Source organism: Oncorhynchus nerka, linkage group LG28 (assembly GCF_034236695.1).
Source record: "Oncorhynchus nerka isolate Pitt River linkage group LG28, Oner_Uvic_2.0, whole genome shotgun sequence".
Lineage (NCBI taxonomy): Eukaryota > Metazoa > Chordata > Actinopteri > Salmoniformes > Salmonidae > Oncorhynchus > Oncorhynchus nerka.
Genome location: NC_088423.1, coordinates 29866701 through 29888407, shown reverse-complemented (window position 1 = coordinate 29888407; position 21707 = coordinate 29866701). Strand labels below are relative to the sequence as shown.

Below are 21707 nucleotides of genomic sequence, written 5' to 3'. Positions count from 1 at the left end.
ATTTGTGAAATGGAAAAGTATTTCTTGCATATCCTAACTCTCCCGAGACACCCCTCGGAGAGTGGGTTCACGGCCAGGGTAGAATCCAAACTCTGTAGGTCTTGCAAATGCCTTTTTAAGAGGAGACCTGTGGAGTGATGGGGGACTGCCGCTGCATGAACGCCAAGTTGTCCCTGCTGGTGACATCGTATTCGTTTAGCCTACTGACAAGTAGCTTCTCGCACAGAACCGGGAAGTCTTTATTATCATTAGAAGATAATTTATTATTATGCAGAAAAAAATATATATAATTATAATTATGATTAATGTTACCTTTTTAAATGCATGCTATGGGTCTTTCAGCATCTTCACTGCCGGGACTATTTTCACATGGGAAAGATGAAGTTTGGTGAAAGTTGCATATACCTTCTTTCCCAGCATCTCTGGAATCTTGGCTGATTATCCCTAAACATTTAACTAGGATTAATTCATACTTGACATGTTCATTTACTTTAACATAGCATATGAGCAAGGTTACTTTGGTTACATCAGTTAAACCACTTGTTGGAACTTGATAATTATGTCTCTTCCAGACATTTGTTTGATGGCAAAATATGGAAAATATTGTAAGATACGGTTTTGAACTTGAAGTCAAACTGAGCTGAAATGCACCTTTTACTATATGTTTATTGGCTGCACATTGAACCCTTATCCTGGAGTGTGGTGACCCATGATAGACAGAGGGAGAGAGGACGAAATGCTCAATAACATTTCAGGGAGGGGAGAGTACAACGTCTGTGTTGGTAATAGCCTACCTTGTGAAACAGCATAGAGGAGATCCTCTGTATAATGTCCCAAAAATTAGATATAATTACAGCTAACAGCAATAGACAAATCATTTGCAAACAATGTTTTTGAAGGATAAAACCTATAAATGCTTAATGAGCTTAGTTCAACTGTCCTACCCAAATTATAAGGTATTCATAACCCAACTGATAACCCACATTCTAAGACTGTATTATGCCTACGCCATTGTTTATGTTTTGTTGTCATTTGAGTCTTTGTAAACAAACTCTCTCTCTCTGTCCTGCAGCTGAGAAGGTGAGCTCGCTGGGGAAAAACTGGCACCGGTTCTGCCTGAAATGCGAACGCTGTAACAAGACCCTGTCGGCTGGCAACCATGCTGAGGTAAAGGGAGGCCCTGTGGCCATAATATCCTGTCTACAGAGAGCGAAAGAAGGAGGGAGAGAAAGATAATGAAAAAGAGAAAGAGTGAGGGAAGAAGTGTGCTATCTTACCCCCAGAACAAAGGGAGGGAGAGAGACATCGAAGGGTTGTGCTATCCTACCCAAGAGGATGGGAGAGAGGGAAGGGGTTGCATGGGGACAGAGGGAGTATGGCAGGCCACTGACCCCCATAAGGAGTAATATAATTTCATAAAGAACAAATATATATACTGTATAAAGTAATATATACACAGAATAAAAATATATACACAACATGTAAAGTGTTGGTCCCATATTTCCCGAAATTGTCCATACGCACAAAAAAGTATTTATCTCAAAATTTTGCTCAACTTTTGAACTGGTCATTTTGTGCACAAACTTCTGAATGGTACTCTATTTTTTCATTTTTATTCATCAGGGGCTGCTGCAGCACCCTCAGCACCCTTACTGTGAGATGAGGGTGAGTCATATATACAAACTCAAGATTCTGAACTTGAACGATTTAGCTCATAGAGCTAGAAAATTCCCTAAATCTTCTGAGCTATTTGAGCATAAACTGTATCACAACTACAGATGTAGGATCTTAATTGGATCACCCTGTTGCAGGAGAACTTTCATGCAATGCAGGAAATGTAAAACTTGTAGTGTATCTGAGGTTTTCAAAGGCATCTGGGGTGTGTAATTTCCCCTTAGAAATTTCAGACTTGATTTTCCCTTACGAAAAATGTGTTAACCCCTACAAAAATGTTCGTGAATTATAATCCACATAATAATTCACATTTCCTGTTGCTGCAAGATTATTTTCCTGTTGTAGTCAAAGTGGCTCAAATTAAGATCCTACATAAGGGGTGTTGTCAGTTAAGTGAGTTGCACTACTGGGTCATTGTTTATAGACCCATGTACTGTATTCCCTAAATCTTCCGAGCTATTTGAGCATAAACTGTATCACAACTACAGATGTAGGATCTTAATTGGATCACCCTGTTGCAGGAGAACTTTCATGCAATGCAGGAAATGTAAAACTTGTAGTGTATCTGAGGTTTTCAAAGGCATCTGGGGTGTGTAATTTCCCCTTAGAAATTTCAGACTTGATTTTCCCTTACGAAAAATGTGTCAACCCCTACAAAAATGTTTGTGAATTATAATCCACATAATAATTCACATTTCCTGTTGCTGCAAGATTATTTTCCTGTTGTAGTCAAAGTGGCTCAAATTAAGATCCTACATAAGGGGTGTTGTCAGTTAAGTGAGTTGCACTACTGGGTCATTGTTTATAGACCCATGTACTGTATCAACTCAAAATTAAAATTGCTGTAGTGCTACTGCAGTAGAAGCCAGATCACTAGTACTATAGCAGTGGCCCAGAAATTCCAATCATCTCAAGAATGAAACTGTTGAGCAGCTATGTCTTTGTGGGTCCCTTTGATTATAGCTGGTCCGTGAACCAAATCGTGGCTTCACAATAACCTGACACTCATCCTTTGTCCACTCCAACCCCTCACCAGGCATCGTGACCCTGATCCTTTCACTGTGGTAATGTCCCAAATGGCACCCTATTCATTATATAGGGCACTACAAAAAAAGAAGTGCACTACATAGGGAATAGGGTGACATTTGGAACGCAATGTCAATGTAATTTCACCTTTCATTGTCCTGCTCAGATAACTTATGGAATTTTCAAGCTCCCTGAGCTGAATCGTTCAAGTTCAGAATCTAGGGCTTGTATATCTGACTGCACACCCATGTTGCAGACATTGCCGTGGGAGAAGGGGTGCTAAGGGTGATGCAGCGCCCCCTGATAAATTGAAAAAATATACAATGGCTAAAGATTACTTTTTTATTGTTATTATTATTATTTTTTAAATATTGCACTTAGATTGGATCTTCCATCAATATTATTGTCTCCATCACTTCCAATCCCCCATATACACAGTATACACTACTGTTCAAAAGGTCACTTAGAAATGTCCTTGTTTTTGAAAGAAAAACACATTTTTTGTCCATTAAAATAACATCAAAATGATCAGAAATACATTGTAGACCTTGTTAATGCTGGAAACGTCTGATATCTATTGGAATATCTGCATAGGCGTGCAGATTCCCATTATCAGCAACTCCTGTGTTCCAATAGCACGTTGTGTTAGCTAATCCAAGTTTATCATTTTAAAAGGCTAATTGATCATTAGAAACCCCCTTTTTTTGGTGAAATTTTACCCCTTTTTCTCCCCAATTTCATGGTATCCAATTGTTGTAGTAGCTACTATCTTGTCTCATCGCTACAACTCCCGTACGGGCTCGGGAGAGACGAAGGTTGAAAGTCATGCGTCCTCCAATACACAACCCAACTGCTTCTTAATACAGCACGCATCCAACCCGGAAGCCAGCCGCACCCATGTGTCGGAGGAAACACCGTGCACCTGGCAACCTTGGTTAGCGCGCACTGTGCCTGGCCTGCCACAGGAGTCGCTGGTGCACGATGAGACAAAGGACACCCCTATTGACCAAGCCCTCACAACCCGGGCGATGCATGGCTAATTGTGGGTCGCCCCATGGACCTCCCGGTCGCGGCCGGTTACGACAGAGCCTGGGCGCGAACCCAGGGACTCTGATGGCACAGCTGGCGCTGCAGTACAGCACCCTTAACCACTGCACCACCCGGGAGGCCCCCAGAAAACCCTTTTTCAATTATGTTAGCAGAGCTGAAAACTGTTGTGCTAATTAAATAAGCAATAAAACTGGCCTTATTTAGACTAGTTGAGTATCTGGAGCATCAACATTTGTGGGTTCGATTACAGGCTCAAAATGGCCAGAAACAAAGCACTTTCTTCTGAAACTCGTCAGTCTATTCTTCTGAGAAATGAAGGCTATTCCATGTGAGAACTTGCCAAGAGACTGAAGATCTCGTGCAACGCTGTGTACTACTCCCTTCGCAGAACAGCGCAAACTGTCCCTAACCAGAAAAGAAGGAGGAGTGGGAGGCCCCAGTGCACAACTGAGCAACTTCATTAAATAATACTGGGTATGTCAGTCTAGCCCAGGGGAGTCTAGCCAGCCAAGCAATGGAATGGAATGTTAGCTCAGGGGACATTGCAAATTCAAGTGAATGTTTAATGAAACTCGGTCAGGAGGATTTGGCTCTCATTTCACCAGGGCGTTTCTTCCTCAAGGCAAAGATGACACTGATGATGATGGATGGAAATAACAAAGGGTTTGGGAATGCAAGTATTAAGACGTCACTAAGGGTCAGAGCCAGCGTTCATAAAGCGTCTAAGCAATGCTGATCTAGGATCAGATTCCCCCTGTCCATGTAATCTTTATTCATTATGATCTAAAAGGCTAAACTGATCCTACATCAGCACTTCTAATATGAGACTCTTTGTGACTATGTGACCAGATGTTCAAAACGTAAAGGAATTCCATCGGTACATAGAAAGTGTAGGGTTATGTTCTTGCTATTATAGTATTAGCAGCATAATCCTCTTGTATGATCCCCAGGACCCCACATTTCTGCCTAGTCATGCACAGTATATCCTGTAAATCAAAGAAAGCAGGCATACAGTCATAATAACAGCACTTGTTAAAGGATGTCTCATGTCTCACAGTCAAATTAATAAAAAGCAAATCCCAGAAATTATCACGTTTCAGGTGAGAGCCAGATGCAGACAATATCGAAGTAACAACAGTTTATTAATCGAACAGGGACAGGCAAAAGATGGGCCATGGGCACGCAGAGGTCAGTAATCCAGATAGGTGGGGCAAAGGTACAGGATGGCAGGCAGTCTCAGGGTCAGGGTCAGGGTAGGCAGAATGGTCAACACCAGGGAAACTAGGAAACCGGAACAATCGAGAGACAGGAGCAGAGGGGAAAACGCTGGTAGGCTTGACGAAACAAAACAAACTGGCAACAGTCAAACAGAGAACAAAGGAATAAATACACTGGGGATAATGGGAAAGATGGGTGACACCTGGAGGGGGGTGAGACAATCACAAAGACAGGTGAAACAGATCAGGGTGTGACAGTACCCCCCCACCCCCATCTCTAGGGGTGCCACCTGGCGTCCTACCTGGGCGCATACCTGGTTAACCGGGGTGTTGGCATTGGAAATCCGCGATGAGGCCTAGGTCCAGAATGTCCCTGGTGGGGACCCAGCACTGGAAACAGGAGACAAAGGGCTGTGAGACATGGGTTTAACTCTGGACACATGAAAGGTAGGATATATATGAAAGGTACGGGGCAACAAAAGACGAACAGCAGAGGGGCTAATGATTTTGGAGATGGGAAGCGGGCTGATAAACCGGGGGGAAAGTTCGCGGGATACCACCTGGAGGGGGCAGATCCCAGGTGGACAGCCATACCTTCTGCCCGAGATGATACCGGGGAGCCGGGGTCCGGTGGCGACCCGCTTGTCGTTGATACCTGGAGGTGGTCTTGGGCTCTCCTCCAGGTACGACGACAGCGGCAAACAAACATCTGGGCAGGTATGCCGACCTCTTCTTCTATCAGCGGGGGCTGATACCCCAGGGAACACTCAAAAGGTGATAGGCCCGTGGCAGAGCAGGGAAGGATGTTGCGGGTGTATTCGACCCACACAATCTGCTGGTTCCAGGTGGTGGGGTTGGCAGAGACAAGGCAGTGCAGAGTAGTCTCTAGGTCTTAGTTGGCTCGCTCCGACTGGCTGTCGGACTGGGGGTGGAACCCGGAGGACAAGCTGGCCGATGACCAAATGAGGGTGCAGAACGCCTTCCAGAACCGGGACAAGAACTGAGGACCCCGGTCAAAAACCATGTCAACTGGTAGTCCATGGATCTGGAAGACGTGCTGCTCCATGAGAGGGGCCGTCTATTTGGCAGAGGGTAATTTGTGGAGAGGAATGAAGTGGGCGGCTTTGTTGGAAAACCAATCCACCACAGTCAGGATGGCGGTGTTCCATCAGATGGGGGAAGACCCATGACAAAGTCCAGGGAGATGTGAGACCAGGGACGGCGAGGGACAGGCAGAGGTTGGAGACCAGCTGGAGCTTGCCGAGGAGTCTTATTTTGTGCACAAACTGCAAGCAGCGACAAATGCAGAGACATCAGGGACCATGGTAGGCCACCAAAAGCATTGTCACACAAAAGCCAGGGTCCAATGGGGGCCCCGGTGGCAGGCAAGTCTGGAGAAGTAGAACCCCCCGGGGTTCGGCTGGGAATGCTGAGCCTCCCGGACCTGCTTCCCTACACCCCAGCTGAGTGCCGTCGCCAGGCATGAGGTGGGAAGGATGGCCTCGGGCTCCAGGGTAATAGCCCTGGGGTTAGGGCGGCAAGACACTGCATCTGGCTTGACATTCTTGGATATCGGCCGGTATGAGAGGGAGAAGTTAGCCAGTGACTCCATTCCTCCAACACCATCGAGAAGCTCCCGATTCCCCACAGCATAGTTCTCCTCCATGGCATTGAGGCGGTGGGAGAAGAAGGCACAGGGATGTAGCTTAAGATCCAGGTCAGAACACTGGAACAGGACCGCCCCCACTCCTACATCAGAAACATTGGCCTCCACCACGAACTGACGGGAAGGGTCAGGATGAACTAAGATGGGAGCAGTGGTGAAGCAGTGTTTGAGGTCCCGGAACGCCTGGTCAGCAGCAGGGGACCACATGAACAGAACCTTGGGAGAGGTGAGTACTGACAGTGGGGAAGCTAGGGTGGTGTTACCCTGGATAAAGCGGTGATAGAAGTCGGAGAACCCCAGGAAACGTTGCAGCTGCACCCTGGACGTAGGCTGGGGCCAATCCACCACCGCTCTCACCTTCCCGGGATCCATCTGGACACTCCCAGCAGAGATGATGTACCCCAAAAAGGGAACGGTGGAGCGATGGAACTCGCACTTCTCTGCCTTTACAAAGAGCTGATTCTCCAGGAGGCATTGAAGAACCTGTCGGACGTGGAGCACATGTTCTTGGGGGAAGCGGGAGAAGAGGACGATGTCATCAATGTAGACAAAGACGAACCGGTTCAACATGTAGAGAAGAACATAATTTACCAGAGCCTGAAACACAGCAGGGGTGTTGGTAAGGCCAAATGAAATGACCAAATACTTGTAGTGGCCACTGGATGTGTTGAAGGCGGTCTTCCATTCATCCCCCTCCCGTATCCGCACCAGATGATAGGCGCTCTGTAGGTCCAGCTTGGAAAACACGGTGGCCCCCTGGAGCGGCTCTAAGGCCGAAATGATGAGTGGTAGCGGGTAGCGGGTCTTCACCCTTATGTCATTGAGTCCCTGGTAGTCGATGCACGGGCACAGGGTCTTGTCCTTCTCCACAAAGAAGAACCCTGCGCCAGCGAGAAAGGAAGAAGGACGGATAAATCCAGCAGCTAGGCAGTCCCCAATCTAGATCTCCATAGCCTTGGTCTCCGGTCCCAACAGCGAGTACAGTCATCCTCGGGGCAGAGTGGTGCTAGGGAGAAGGTCAATCCCGCAGTCATATGGTCGGTGCGGTGGAAGTGAAGTGGCCCGGGCCTTGTTGAACACCTCCCAAAGGTCCTGATACTCCGCGGGAATGGCGGAGAGATCCGGGGTAACGTCCGAGCCCACAGGAAGACGTCCCAGGGCAGGTTGCGCTGACTTCAGGCAATGGGCGTGGCAGAACGGGCTCCAGCCCATGATGGCACCAGTAGACCAGTTAATGAGAGGATTATGTCACTGGATCCAGGAGAATCCCAATACCACAAGAATCTGAGGAGACTTAATGAGCAGAAATTGAATAGTCTCGCTGTGGTTCCCTGACACCCGTAGGTTGATGGGAGTGGTATTGTGTGTGACCCGGATGTTAGAGTCCAGCGCTCTAACGTCAATGGGAATGGAGAGGGGCTGAGTGGGGATATCCAGCTCGGAAGCCAGGGTAGCGTCCAAAAAGCCAGGGTAGTGTCCAGAGTCAATGAGGACCCGGAGAGATTTCGACTTGTTTCCCCACAGCAGAATGGCATGAAATGGAGTGTAAGTAAGGTAAGCAGAAAAGCCCACCAGAGTACTCGCTCCTACCGGTGAGCCTGGTATTTTAGCGGACAAGAGGACACAAAATGACCACGAGTCCCGCAATACAGGCAGCTCTTCGTGTTGAGCCTGTATAGCCATTACGCTGGAGACAGACCTAGCTCTGCCTATTTGCATAGGCTCGGGAAACGGTGACTCAGACGTCTTCGGCGACTCTTGGTGAACATTGGGTAGCCTCAGGTTCTCTTGGCAATGGTGCCATCGGAGGCGAGGTGGAATCCTTGGACGGGCGAGAGAAATCAAATCTCCTCTCCCTCCATCGTTCCCGTATCCGCCCACCGATCCTGATGGTAAAGGCGATGAGAGAATCGAGATCTATCGGTAATTCCCGGGCTGTAAGCTCATCCTTGACCTCCTCCAAGACTCAGTGTAGGAACATGTCCAACAGCACTTCCTGGTTCCAGGCACTCAGCTGCCAACGTGCGGAAATCCACTGCATACTCTGCCACACTGTGGAAGTCCTGCCGAAGCTGGAGTAGCTTCCAGGCAGCCTCTCTCCCGGAGAATGGGGCATCAAACACCTTCTTTAATTCTCCCATGAACTCACACAGACTGACGCATGTGGCCAGCTGTTGCTCCCATACAGCTGTAGCCCAGGCGAGCGCCCTCCCGGACATCAGCGTGATTAGGTACGCTATTTTAGAGCAGTCTGAGGGGAAGGAGGAGGGCTGAAGCTTGAAGATGAGGGCACACTGAGATAGAAATGCCCGATAGGTGCCTGGCTCTCCATTAAAATGTTTCGGGGGACGTAATCGCGGCTCCGAGGAAGGCTGAGTGACCGGTGAGGCGGCGCTGCTAACTGCTGAGTTACTGAGGGGCTGTGAGGTTCCCATCATAGTAGGCTGCCTCCCAGCCAACCCATGGAATTGCTCCAGCAAGATGTCCAACACTTGGTCATGGCGTTCGGCCAAGGTTTGAACCCCCTCCATAAGGCCACGAAGCAATTCCTCGTGCCTACCAATGGTGGCTCCTTGGGAGGAGAGGATGTTGCGCAGCTGGTCTGAGTCTGCTGGGTCAGACATGGCCAGTTCGTACTATCATGTTTCAGGTAAGACCCAGATGCAGACAACGCCGAAGTAACAACAGTTTATTAATCGCAGAGGGGCAGGCAAAAGACAGGTCAAGGGCAGGCAGAGGTCAGTAATCCAGATACGTGGGGCTAAGGTACAGGACGGCAGGCAGGCTCAGGGTCATGTCACGCAGAGGTCAGTAATCCAGATACGTGGGGCTAAGGTACAGGACGGCAGGCAGGCTCAGGGTCATGTCACGCAGAGGTCAGTAATCCAGAAAGGTGGGGCAAAGGTACAGGACGGCAGGCAGGCTCAGGGTCAGGGCAGGCAGAATAGTCAACACCGGGGAAACTAGGAAATTAGGAAACAGGAACAACCGAGAGACAGGAGCAGAGGTGAAAACGCTGGTAGGCTTGACGAAACAAAATGAACTGGGAACAGAAACAAAGAACACAGGTATAAATGCACAGGGGATAATGGGGAAGATGGGCAAGACCGGGGGGTGAAATTATCAGGGTGTGGCAGAAATAGGTCGAAAGACGGATATTAGAGTTGGAAAAGAAGCTAAAAATTAAGGTAGCACAGGTTGGCCTGAACAATGAAGACTCAACTTGTTGCATGGATCCTCCAGTGAGGGTTTGTTGTACTAAAACTAGTAAAATACATTACATAAAACAATCTATCAACAATGGATGTAATCTAGGCAGTGTCGAGCCAATGGGGGACCACAAATACCCGCTGGCAAAGGGGTTTAAGTCCCGACTCGGCCGCTGTCTGTGGCTGTCAAAAAATCTGTAAGAAATACAGAGGGGGATCGACGCTATTCTAGCCAGTGTCTGGAAATGCTTTATAACACAATCCAAACGTGTGGTCTAAATAATATTTTTCACTTATCACAGACTCCTGTTAACTTAGTTTGATAGAATTATAGTTATAGGCCCCATAGTCAGGCCAGGTATGGTTGGTCACATGACTAGTCTTTACAAATCTCAAAGGGTAGAATAAATGTCAATGGCCTATCATTGTTTTGGAAGCCTGTTTGATCCTGTTTGATAACCTAACCTGGGGGTAAGTCATTGTCCTGACCCAAACACTGGAGTCTTTGAGTTGAGTGATACTGGGGCTACTGAGGCTAATTATTCAAGTCATCTCAGACCAGTAGGAGACAAAGTCCAGCATTGTTTCAGTGTTGTTAGTTAGGAGTTGATTCAGTGGGCCAGGGAACACACACAGTCTGTGTTTCTCAGAAACAGGCCGTTGTTTTAAACATTGTCCTGTTTTTGAGTTCACAAGCCATGGCTGTATTCTCTAGAGTCTAATAGTCTAACCCTCCGTGCTGTCTTTGTCTTTTCATCTGAAGATAAAGATGACTAGTTGATTTTAAGGTTTATTGTGGATGGTAGGGTTTACATGTTTGACTTTTGAGAGGTAGTTGTTCTTACACAGGTTTGAATGGAGACACAGAGGACTTATCCTTCTTTATGAAATACACAACCCAACAGTATACATGGACTAATGGACGAACATTGCTAGTTCACTTTCACAAGCCCATATACAGTCCATCCACTTCTTTATCTCTGAAATGCTGTGGCATGAGAGAACGAATAGGCTTCTGTTATTTCTGGACGGGAGTGTTTTTGACAGGCTGTCAGGTGAAGGATCTCTCTCTCTCTCTCTCTCTCTCTCTCTCGGTGTGCGGCCTTATACACGGCAGTGACTTATCTTCATTGTTCAGAACATTTTCTAAAACCTTTTAACGGTGAAGTCTCTCTCTCTCAATACTTTTTCATCAGGGAGGGACAGAGCGGGGAGAATGGCATCTGCATTCCTGAAAGGGTATCACACCTCAGGGAACTCTCAATAATTCTGTCTGTTGGGATCATTGAAATTACAGACATGCTAAAAAAAGACAGTAGCCCTTTCCTGCAGTAAAATGACCAAGTGGCCTCATGGGTGGAATGTTAAAACATACATCAATACAAATTACTTTTAAAATCTGCCTAATATCTGGTGTTTCTATGTCAAACTATTTTGTTATTTCAGTCTTCTGTGATGTAATATTGGAATGCAAACTCAAATTAGAATACATGTGAACTCTATATCTGACATGGTACAGTTGTCTTCTTTTTTTAAGCCCATAACGTGTGTGAGGTGTATACTTTTGTTTCAAAGTAGATTTGTTTAAAACTACCAAGAAACACTCCGCGTGACCCTGATTTAGCCCACTGCAGTATCAGGTTAAATTACATTTACATGAGGTTAAGTAGACATTAAATGCATAGGCGGCTGGTGGCACCCTTAACTGGGAAGAACGGCTCATTGTAATGGCTGAAACGGTGTTAATGGAATGGTATCAAACACAGTTTCCAAGTGCTTGATACCATTTCTTTCACTCGATTCCAGCCATTATTATGAGCCGTCCTCCCCTCACCAGCCCCCTGTGGTTAAATTAAAGATTTATAATGACCTTGTCAGAAAGGCATGTCCTTAGTTCCTGGATTGTAGCCTACAATGCCAGCCCATAGCTGATGCAATGTTTCCTTTGCATTTAACGCCAACTCATTCATCACACTGATTAACGGCTGCTCCATGATATCATGACCTCACACCCACACCCTCAGTGACAATGTGACAATGAACAGCCAAAGTTTGACATTACACCAGACTGTCAGGTCTGTAACGGATGCCTGTGATAGAGGTTGCGTTCCAAATAGCCCCCGATTCCTAACACAGTGCACTACTTAAGAAGTGCAATACATAGGTAGTAGGGTGCCATTTGGGACAGACTTTACTGTCCAGAAAAAAACATGAGCTCAGATTTGCTGGACTAGCTGAGTCACAGGCTGTCGTAGACATTATGTCCCTGACCTCAGTGTCCATATATAGACTCAAAGGTCTGAAATAGGTATGAAGGAAGTGATGATTGAACTTTAAAGTTAACAGTGTGTATATGCGACGCATGCAGAGTCACCATCAAAATCCTGAAAGTGTGTATTTTGTAATTACGCTGTTTTGGCAAAATATATATTTTTTAGCTTTCTAAATGTCACCCTACAAATGTGAGGTTGATAGGGTAAAATGTGAGGTTGATAGGGTAAAATGTGAGGTTGATAGGGTAAAATGTGAGGTTCAAAACTTTCACAAGTCACTCAAATAGTTCTGCCGCATGTCTTGTTCATTTCAATGCAATTGACCCGCAAACAGTTGCACTGTAAATGCCAAGTACGTATGTGCCTATACTGTAATAGCAATGTTTCTGATCTAATGTTGTACTTTTTTTTTTGCTGTGAAGAACTTTGGTCCCAAATAGTATTTTATAAGAGTGACTTAAGTGTTTTTGGAGAATCTTCTTCGGAGCTTAGGTTTGTCCTACATTGTTGTTCTTGTAGTGTGAGTGAGGAGGGCAGTTTGTAGATGTATAAAATACTCTTGTACTTGAGGAGACACAGAACTCTCCTGTGTGGTCAGAGTGAGCTTTGTGCAACAGAGTGTGTGTGTGCATTCATTCATTTAGGAACTGGTTGAGCTGTGTCCCACATACAATAACCCAGTGTTGGTCCGAAAAGAGGTGTGTCACATATACGTTGCATGTCTCTAAAGATGATTCCTAAAAGGCACCCTATTCACTACATAGTGCACTACTTTTGACCAGAGCCCTATGGGCCTGGCCCTTGGGATGCAGCCCAACTCTCTGAGGTCGGTTACGAATGCAACCATTTAGAATGAAGAGCTTTAAGAGCTTTAAGAGCTTGCTGAGGTCACAGCATCCTAAATCTCTTCTATCCTCCTCTCAGACGGGTGTTAGTTGTCTAAATATTGTTTTATTCCCAGTTCATGCACTGGAATGTGAAGGAGCTAGCTAGAGCATATGGAAGCAGTTTGCTAAAAATAAAGTCTGAATTGGGGCGATGTTTGATAGGAATTTGGGTCGAAAGGATCTCTCTGCTCTCTCTGTCTGTTCTGCTCGGTCCATTTTAAGACTGACAGATAGAGCTCCTCCATAATTAACTTGAAGCGGTCAGGAGGATAAGGCATTCATTTAAATTTGAAAGATAATGGCTCCCAAATGGCACCCTGATTCCTATATGGGTGATTCTACAGAAGTGGTGCAAATTGCAGTCCCCAAAAAATTATTATAAAGTTTTTACCTATGCCTTAAGCAACGGAAGGGTAGTAACAGGATTATTATTAAGGGAGCTTGAGGTAGCATATTATCCTGATTAAAAAACAAATACCATCCTTGGCTCTCGCAAACGTGCACGCGCACACTCACACACACAGACGTGAACACACACACGCACACACACACAAACACACACACTGAGTATACAAAATATTAAGAACTCTTTCCATGACATACAGTGAATTCAGACCCTTTGACTTTGTCCACATTTTGTTAATTTACAACCATATTCTAATATTGATTAAATTGTTTATTTTCCTCATCAATCTACACAGAATAACCTATAATGACAAAGGTAAAACAGATTTTTTTTTAAACATTTTTGCAAATGTATTTTGACAATACAAATCTGAAATGTGACATTAACACAGTCTGAGGTCCTGAACCCTCTGGAGCAGGTTTTCATCAAGGATCTCTCTTTACTTTGCTCCGTTCATCTTTCCCTCGATCCTGACTAGTCTCCCAGTCCATGCAGTTGAAAACTATCCCTACAGCATGATGCTGCCTTCACCATGTTTCACCGTAGGGATGGTGCCAAGTTTCCTCCAGAAGTCACACTTGCCATTCAGGCCAAATAGTTCGATTTTGATTTCATCAGACCAGAGAATCTTGTTTTTCACGGTCTGAGAGTCCTTTAGGTGCCTTTTGGCAAACTCCAAGCAGGCTGTCATGTGCCTTTTACTGAGGAGTGGCTTCCGTCTGGCCACTCTACCATAAGGCCTGATTGAAGTTTGAGACTTTTATCTCCCTCACCAACTTTAAACATCTGCTATCTGAGCAGCTAACCGATCGCTGCAGCTGTACATAGTCCATTGGTAAATAGCCCACCCAATTTACCTACCTCATCCCCATACTGTTTTTATTTATTTACTTTTCTGCTCTTGCACACCAGTATCTCTACCTGCACATGACCATCTGATCATTTATCACTCCAGTGTTAATCTGCTAAATTGTAATTATTCACCTACCTCCTCATGCCTTTTGCACACAATGTATATAGACTCGTTTTTTTCTTCTATTTTTTCTACTGTGCTATTGACTTGTTTACTGTTTACTCCATGTGTAACTCTGTGTTGCTGTCTGTTCACACTGCTATGCTTTATCTTGGCCAGGTCGCAGTTGTAAATGAGAACTTGTTCTCAACTAGCCTACCTGGTTAAATAAAGGTGAAATAAAAAATAAAATTGGTGGAGTTCTTGGTCACCTCCCTGACTAAGGCCCTTCTCCCCCGATTGCCCAGTTTGGTTGGGCATCCAGCTCTAAGAAGAGTCTTGGTGGTTCCAAACTTCTTCCATTTAAGAATGATGGAGGCCACTATGTTCTTGGGGACCTTCAATGCTGCAGAAATGTTTTGTTACCCTTCCCCAGATCTGTGACTCGACACAATCCTGTCTCTGAGCTTTACGGCAATTCCTTCAACATCATGGCTTGGTTTTTGCTCTGACATGTGCTGTCAACTGTGGGACATTATATAGACAGGTGTGTGCCTTTCCAAAGCATGTCCAATCAATTGAATGTACCACAGGTGGACTCCAATCAAGTTGTAGAAACATCTCAAGGAAGATCAATGGAAACAGGATGCACCTGGGCTTAATTTCGAGCCTCAGAGTAAAAGGTCTGAATAGTTATGTATATATATATTTTTTTATACATTATATATTTATACATACAAAAAATACAAAAAATAATTGCATCCGTTTTAGAATAAAGCTGTAACGTAACAAAATGTGGAAAAGGGAAGGGGTCTGAATACTTTCCGAATGCACTGTAGACTGATCAGCTGAATCCAGGGAAAGCTGTAATCCCTTATTGATGTCACTTGTTACATCCACTTCAATCAGTGTAGGTGAAGGGGAGGAGACGGGTTAAATAATGATTTTTACTCCATGAGACATGGATTGTGTATGTGTGCCATTTAGAGGGTAAATGGGCATGACAAAGTGCCTTTGAATGGGGTATGGTAGTACAGTAGGTGCCAGGAGCACCATTTTCTGTCAAGAACGGCAACACTGCTGGGTTTTTCATGCTCAAAAGTTTCCCTTGTGTATCAAGAACGGTCTACCACCCAAAGGACATCCAGCCAACTGTGGGAAGCATTGAAGTCAACATAGGCCAGCATCTTTGTGGAACGCTTTCGACACCTTGTAGAGTCCATGCCCTAATGAATTGAGTCTGTTCTGAAGGCAAAAGGGGTTGTAACTCAATATTAGGAAGGTGTTCCTAATGTTTTGTGCACTCAGTGTATGTCTAGTTACTATGTTGCACCACTTTTGTAGAATGACCCTATGGGCACTGGTCAAAAGTAGTGCACTATAAAATGAGTATGGTGCCATTTGTGATGAAGCCAGTGACCAGTCAGCAGTCACACTCCTGAAATATAACCTCTGTCTGATTGGTTTAAACCTTAATGCTTTATACTGACACTGACTGACTGTAATGTTCCATTTCAGTGAATTGTGAAATATTTCAGTAGTTTCAGTTTCAGTAAACAGTTTATTTCAGGAATAAGTAGAACTGTTTCAGTAAATAGTTTTAACGGAAGTTGCACTAAACCTGCAGATTGTTTGGAGGGGACTTCCTGTGTTTTTTGTTTTTCTTAATTACCAATATTCAGCTATTTATTATGATAATAGATTATTTGTTAATATTAGACATGGTCTGTCTTCCAGCATGATGGGTTGCCCTACTGTCACAAACCATGCTACGGAACTCTCTTCGGACCCAAAGGTAAGAGGTTACTGTTAAAAAAACATAATCGCAGGTGTGTGGAAGAATCGCTATAGCTTGAATTCAATAAGACCAATAATAGGATAGGATAAACTTAATTGGCTTTTTTTCACTTACGGAAAATGTATCAACCCATACGAAAATGTCCATTAATTATAATCCACCTAATATATAATTCACATTTTTGTTTTCCTGCTGTAGCAAACTTGTTCAAATTTAGATCCTACATCTGTACTTTACACACTCCACACACACGCACACACTCACACACAAACACAACACATTCAGTAGCACAAATGTACTAATTTCCTCACTCACACAAACAGCCATAAAAGTACTTGATTGATTAAGAAAACAATGTTAAAAACATTATAACATTTCATCACCCCTATACTATACCGGATGCTATACGGTCATACAAGGCATTTCCTTTCCCATGAATCAAAGTGCAAGACATCCTCAGTGTGCTGTGTGGGGACCAGATGGATATTTATATATCTATAATGACCTCCTGCCCTGGTGTTATACCGCCTGGCCAGTGGATTCTCATTTCTTAAAGTTGCTTCAATAGAAAAGTTTGAAAGTTGCATAAAAAGTAGGCCTCGTCTCAAAGTTGCTTAAATCTGTGACAACATTTTGAAGCACACCAAAATCATATGATTTGTGTGTGCCATTAAAGAAGTAGATTCAGAATTTTGGTGTACACGTCACATAGGCTTACACACTTAGTAATTATGGATTTAGAGTATTCACGAGTTTCACCTGGAAGAAATACATACACATTTGGGTTTGTGAGTGCATGAATGAACTCTGATATAATCTGAGGTGCTTCCTTTTAAAAGTGTTTTTTTTATTATTTTAATTTAAAGGTCATATAAGCTCATCATAACATTTTTGTCTGACTAAGCGGGGGTGCATTCAGACATTTGGGTATTATTCTGGGTAATTATGACATGTTCTGTATCCCAAATGGCACCCTATTCCTTATATAGTGCACAACTTTTGCCCAAAGCCCTATGGGTCCTTTCACTACTAAGACTTGGATTATTACCCAATGTGATGCTTTAATCGTTCTCAGGATGACTGGAATGGTGGTTTAGTAGTGTATGAACCCAGGGACAGATTTAATAACTGGAGGAAAGATAGATATAGTCGCCAGTGAAAGTCTACACACCCTTTGCACAGTCTTCACGTTTTACTGCCTTAAAATTCAATCTAAAAAATAATTTTATTTGATTTTGTTCCTACCAATCTACACAACCTACTTCACATTGTCAAAGTGAAAGAAAAATGATAGAACATTTTCCTAATAAAAATAATTGAACATGTCTTCATTAGGTATGCTTTCACACCCAAGTTAGTACTCAATGGAAGTACCTTTGGCAGCAATTAGAGCTGTGATATTTTTTAAATAAGATTCTAGGGGCAATTTATGGTCATTGTTTTTGTCAAAATTGCTCGAGCTCAGTCAAGTTGTTGGGAATCATTAATGACAGCAATATTCAAAGAAGGAAGCTCATGTTAAAAAAATAATCTGCAAATAATCAATTATGTTTGCAATAAGCCTGTTATGTAATACTGCAAGACAACATAGAAAATGACAGGTTTGCATCAAATCCAACACAATACAGGAGCAACCCTCTGTATTTTCAAGTATTGTGATGGCAGCATCATTTTATGAGTGTGCTTGTCACCAGTATGGACTGGGGAGTTTGTCAAGATCAAAATAAACATGAAAGAAGAAAAACCCAGGTAAAAAGTTAGAGGAAAACCCACTTCAGTCTTCTGAAAACCTAACCCTGGGATAAAGTCTTACTTTCCAGAAGGACAATTACACATATGTTAATACCAAAGACCCACCAGAATGGTTTTAAAGAGGTGTTGCGTGTTCCTGAGACGTCCAGTCTCAGTCCTGACTTAAATTTGCTTGGGACAAAGTTTGAATATTGCTGTCCATCAATGATTCCCAACCAAATGTACTGAGCTTGAGCAATTTTGAGAAAAACAATAGATATACAGTGTATGTTTCCCTAACCTAATTTGGTATAAAGTTATTTTCAATTATTCACAGATGTAATGGCTGCCAAAGTTGCTTCCACCAAGTATTTACTCTGGGGTGTGAAGACATATGCAATCAAGGCATCTTCATTTAAAACAAATATTTTCACTTTAAAAATGGGGAGTAGGTTGTGTAAATTGTTAGGAAAAATATCAAATTGAATCGCTTTTCAGAATTTTTTCTAAGGCAGCAAAATGTATAGACTGTGCAAAGGGTGTGTAGACTTTCACTAGGCACCGTATCTGCAAACTGTTGAAAGCTCCCGCAGTTTATTGAGTGTAATGTTTCGAACCAAAGTCACTTTCGAAAAAATCACCTTATATTGTTATGCCTGCTTATCATATGATTGTTGTGGGGGTGTCACAAAACATGGATGGTAAATATAGGCGGCAACATCTAATTTCCTAGATGGCACCTGGGTTCTATCAGTTTGGGGGCCAATACATAGGTGAGGGTCATTAGACTGGGGAAGCTAAATGTAAAGTAATGACGGTTACTCATCTGACAAACTTCAGCTCATATCTATGAAAATTATTTTTACTATCTTTATAGATGATCTAGAAAGAATGAGATTACCCTCTAATCATGTGCATTTCAGATGAGTTGACCCAGTACATACATACAGAAACAAGGAATTTGTCTGGAATGTGTGTGTCTCTGGTGGTTTGGGTAGGATGTGGGTGGGGTTTGATTCTGGTTGTTTAGATAAAGGAACCTCAAACCCAACTGAAAAACAGCAGGCATTTCCCCTTGGCTTCTCCCTCCTCTGCAATTCTGCCTATCGTCTAACGTGGGAGTTATGCAGTAGGACCTCTACTGGGGCTTAAAGCATTTCCTTTTTAATATAACACACTGACAACCAAATTTCGGTACAGCAGAAGAGTAACCAATGGTTCCATGGCACTAGTTGTAAGACACTGGTACTTTGGCTAAGTTCAAACTCTAGCGCCTCATAATACCACATAATACTATGGCTGCCTAATAACCTCTCCTCCAGGTGTGAACATTGGAGGGGCAGGCTCCTACATCTACGACACTCCTCAACCTGCCTTTGACAGCCCCTCAGAAGGATCTCCCACCACACCATGGACCACCATGCAGGTCACCCGGAACCAACCGAAAGGTAAGGGACGGTAGCCTGATCCCAGATCTGTTTGCACTGTTTTGCTATCTCCTAGGGTCATTGTCATTGCAAACAATACCATAGGAAGACCACACAAACAGATCTGGGGCCAGGGGTAGTAATAGTGGTAGTAATAGTATTATTAAGGGAGTTTAGAGTTAACATATTGTCTTAATGAAAAACAAAATCCCTCCTTAGCTCTCGCCACCTCACACACTACATGGCCAAAACGATGTGGACAGCTATTAGTCTATTCGGCTATATCAGCCATACCCGTTGCTGGCAGGTGTGTAAAATCGAGCCAACCAAACACTGGCAGTAGAATGGCTCGTACTGACTTTCAACTTGGCATTGTCATAGGATGCCACCTTTCCAACAAGATCACCATGCACAATGCCAAGCGTCAGCTGAAGTGATGTAAAGCCTGCCGCCAGTGGACTCTGGAGCAGTGGAAACACGTTCTCTGGAGTGATGAATCACACTTCACCACATGGTAGTCCGACGGATGAATATGGGTTTTAGTGGACTATGTAGTGTATAGACACATACACACACAGGAACGAGTCCTTTTTATCAGGGCTGCTCAGATTAACTGGCCTTACCAAGTGCTCCAAGTATGACCTTTAAGGGTTAATTATAGCAACATAAAGCAGTAGAGAGAGGGTTACACAGACACACACACAAACACACTTGTAATGATCCTATCTCTGTTCATCACTGGGGAGGAATGAGCAATTTTTGTATAGTGACACTTCACATTTGACAAGGGACTTAGTGTTCTATCAAACATCGACACAATACTTTGAGTTATATAAAAGGCTGACGTGTATCTGATCTTTTAAGATACATATAACTCCCTAAAACATGACCAACGATGAACTTTCAAGTAATTTGCAGTACAACATTCACTGAGTGTACAAAACATGCTCTTTTCATAACATAGACTGACCAGGTGAATCCAGGTGAAAGCTATGATTCCTTATTGTATCCACTTCAATCAGTGTTGATGAAGGAGAGGAGACAGGTTAAAGAAGGATTTTTAAGCCTTGAGACAATTGAGGCATGGATTGTGTATGTGTGCCATTCAGAGGGTAAATGGGCAAGACAAAATATTTAAGTGCCTTTGAACAGGGTATGGTAGTCCATGCCCCGACAAATCGAGCCTGTTCTGAGGGAAAATGGGGGTGCAACTCAATATTAAGAAGGTGTTCCTAATGTTTGTATACTCAGTGTATGTCTAACTTTGACAATGGGCTCTATTTTAACTAACCTAACGCAATGGTAAATCTAAGTGCAGGTGGTAGCGCAATAGATTCAACACGTGTGTCAGAAATATTGCTGGCGTTGCCACAAAAGGGCTGGGATTTGAGGAATAAACAAGTTATGGGTGAGTCGAGGCTTGGCCCCTCACTGGCCAATCAGAACGTACCCCATGGCCAAATATGTGGTTGCTTCAAGTTGTGTATTTACAGTCTTTTATGTATTTCCTTGGAACCAACTCCAAATCCAAATCTGTCATTTAAGAGATAAAGCCAGAGAAGCCGGTGTTTGGAGGATATATTGGCACGGGTGTTGTTAGGCCCAAAATGAAGTTACCAACATATTCAAATAATCTTTTACATATTTTCATTAAAAACTGTATTTTAATTAATGTATTTATACTATTTCATCCTTCCACAAGATATAGTCTTGACACAAATCTAGGGTTGCTACCCAAACCAGCTAGTCGTTTGTTCTATCGGTTCGGTTGCTAGAGACGCGACTCAGTCGTTCAGTCTTTTTGTTCTGTATCTATGGATGTGACCCAGTCGTTCGTTCTAAATGTTGCATTGCCATACTGCCTGGCAACATTCTTATCCCTTGCTTGCTAGCTAGCCAACTACGGCTAACCTACAGTCACGTCAAACAGTACAGACAGAATAACAACAGTAGCTGCATTTGTTTAAGCTGTTTTTAGTGACATTTATTTGGATACATCCATAACAATGAGCTAATGAGGCACGATTTCACCTTGTATAGAAAATGTGCTCACTCGTCAGGACACTGTTGTTCAGAGGAGCTAGCCAACAGCTAACAAAACCACTTCAAACTGAAGCTGGAAAGACTGCTAACTAGCTGCAGTTCATTTCATTGTACCTTTTTTCAATTTACATTTCTTTGTATATATCCATAGAAATGATGCCAGCTGATTCATGATTTCGACTGGCTGAGAAATGCTGCCTACCTGTCTGTCTCCCCCCAACACATTCATTACTATGGGAGAGCTGGAGATCTCATTTGAATATTGAAACAATGTTGCAAATGTCGGAGAGACAGACTGAGGTTTATACAAATCTCTGCTGTAGAAAACTACATGTTAGTCTAACAGAA

The 21707-nt window shown here is 43.6% G+C and overlaps 1 protein-coding gene and 1 long non-coding RNA gene across 2 annotated transcripts in view; one reads left to right on the top strand and one right to left on the bottom strand.

Moving 5' to 3' along the window:
* The window catches only part of LOC115113107 (cysteine-rich protein 2-like), a 32322-nt gene that overhangs the window by 746 nt on the left and 9869 nt on the right, over window positions 1-21707 (top strand). The window contains exons 2-4 of the mRNA XM_029640354.2: window positions 1073-1167; window positions 16098-16155; window positions 19212-19337. Of these exons, the coding sequence (XP_029496214.1) occupies window positions 1073-1167; window positions 16098-16155; window positions 19212-19337 (279 nt within the window). The remainder of the gene's footprint in view (window positions 1-1072; window positions 1168-16097; window positions 16156-19211; window positions 19338-21707) is intronic.
* LOC135565558 (uncharacterized) lies at window positions 4881-11860 on the bottom strand. The gene is made up of 3 exons (XR_010461676.1): window positions 11713-11860; window positions 5282-5357; window positions 4881-5031 (listed from the first exon to the last, which is right to left on the bottom strand). It is a non-coding gene; the product is annotated as an uncharacterized LOC135565558 (long non-coding RNA).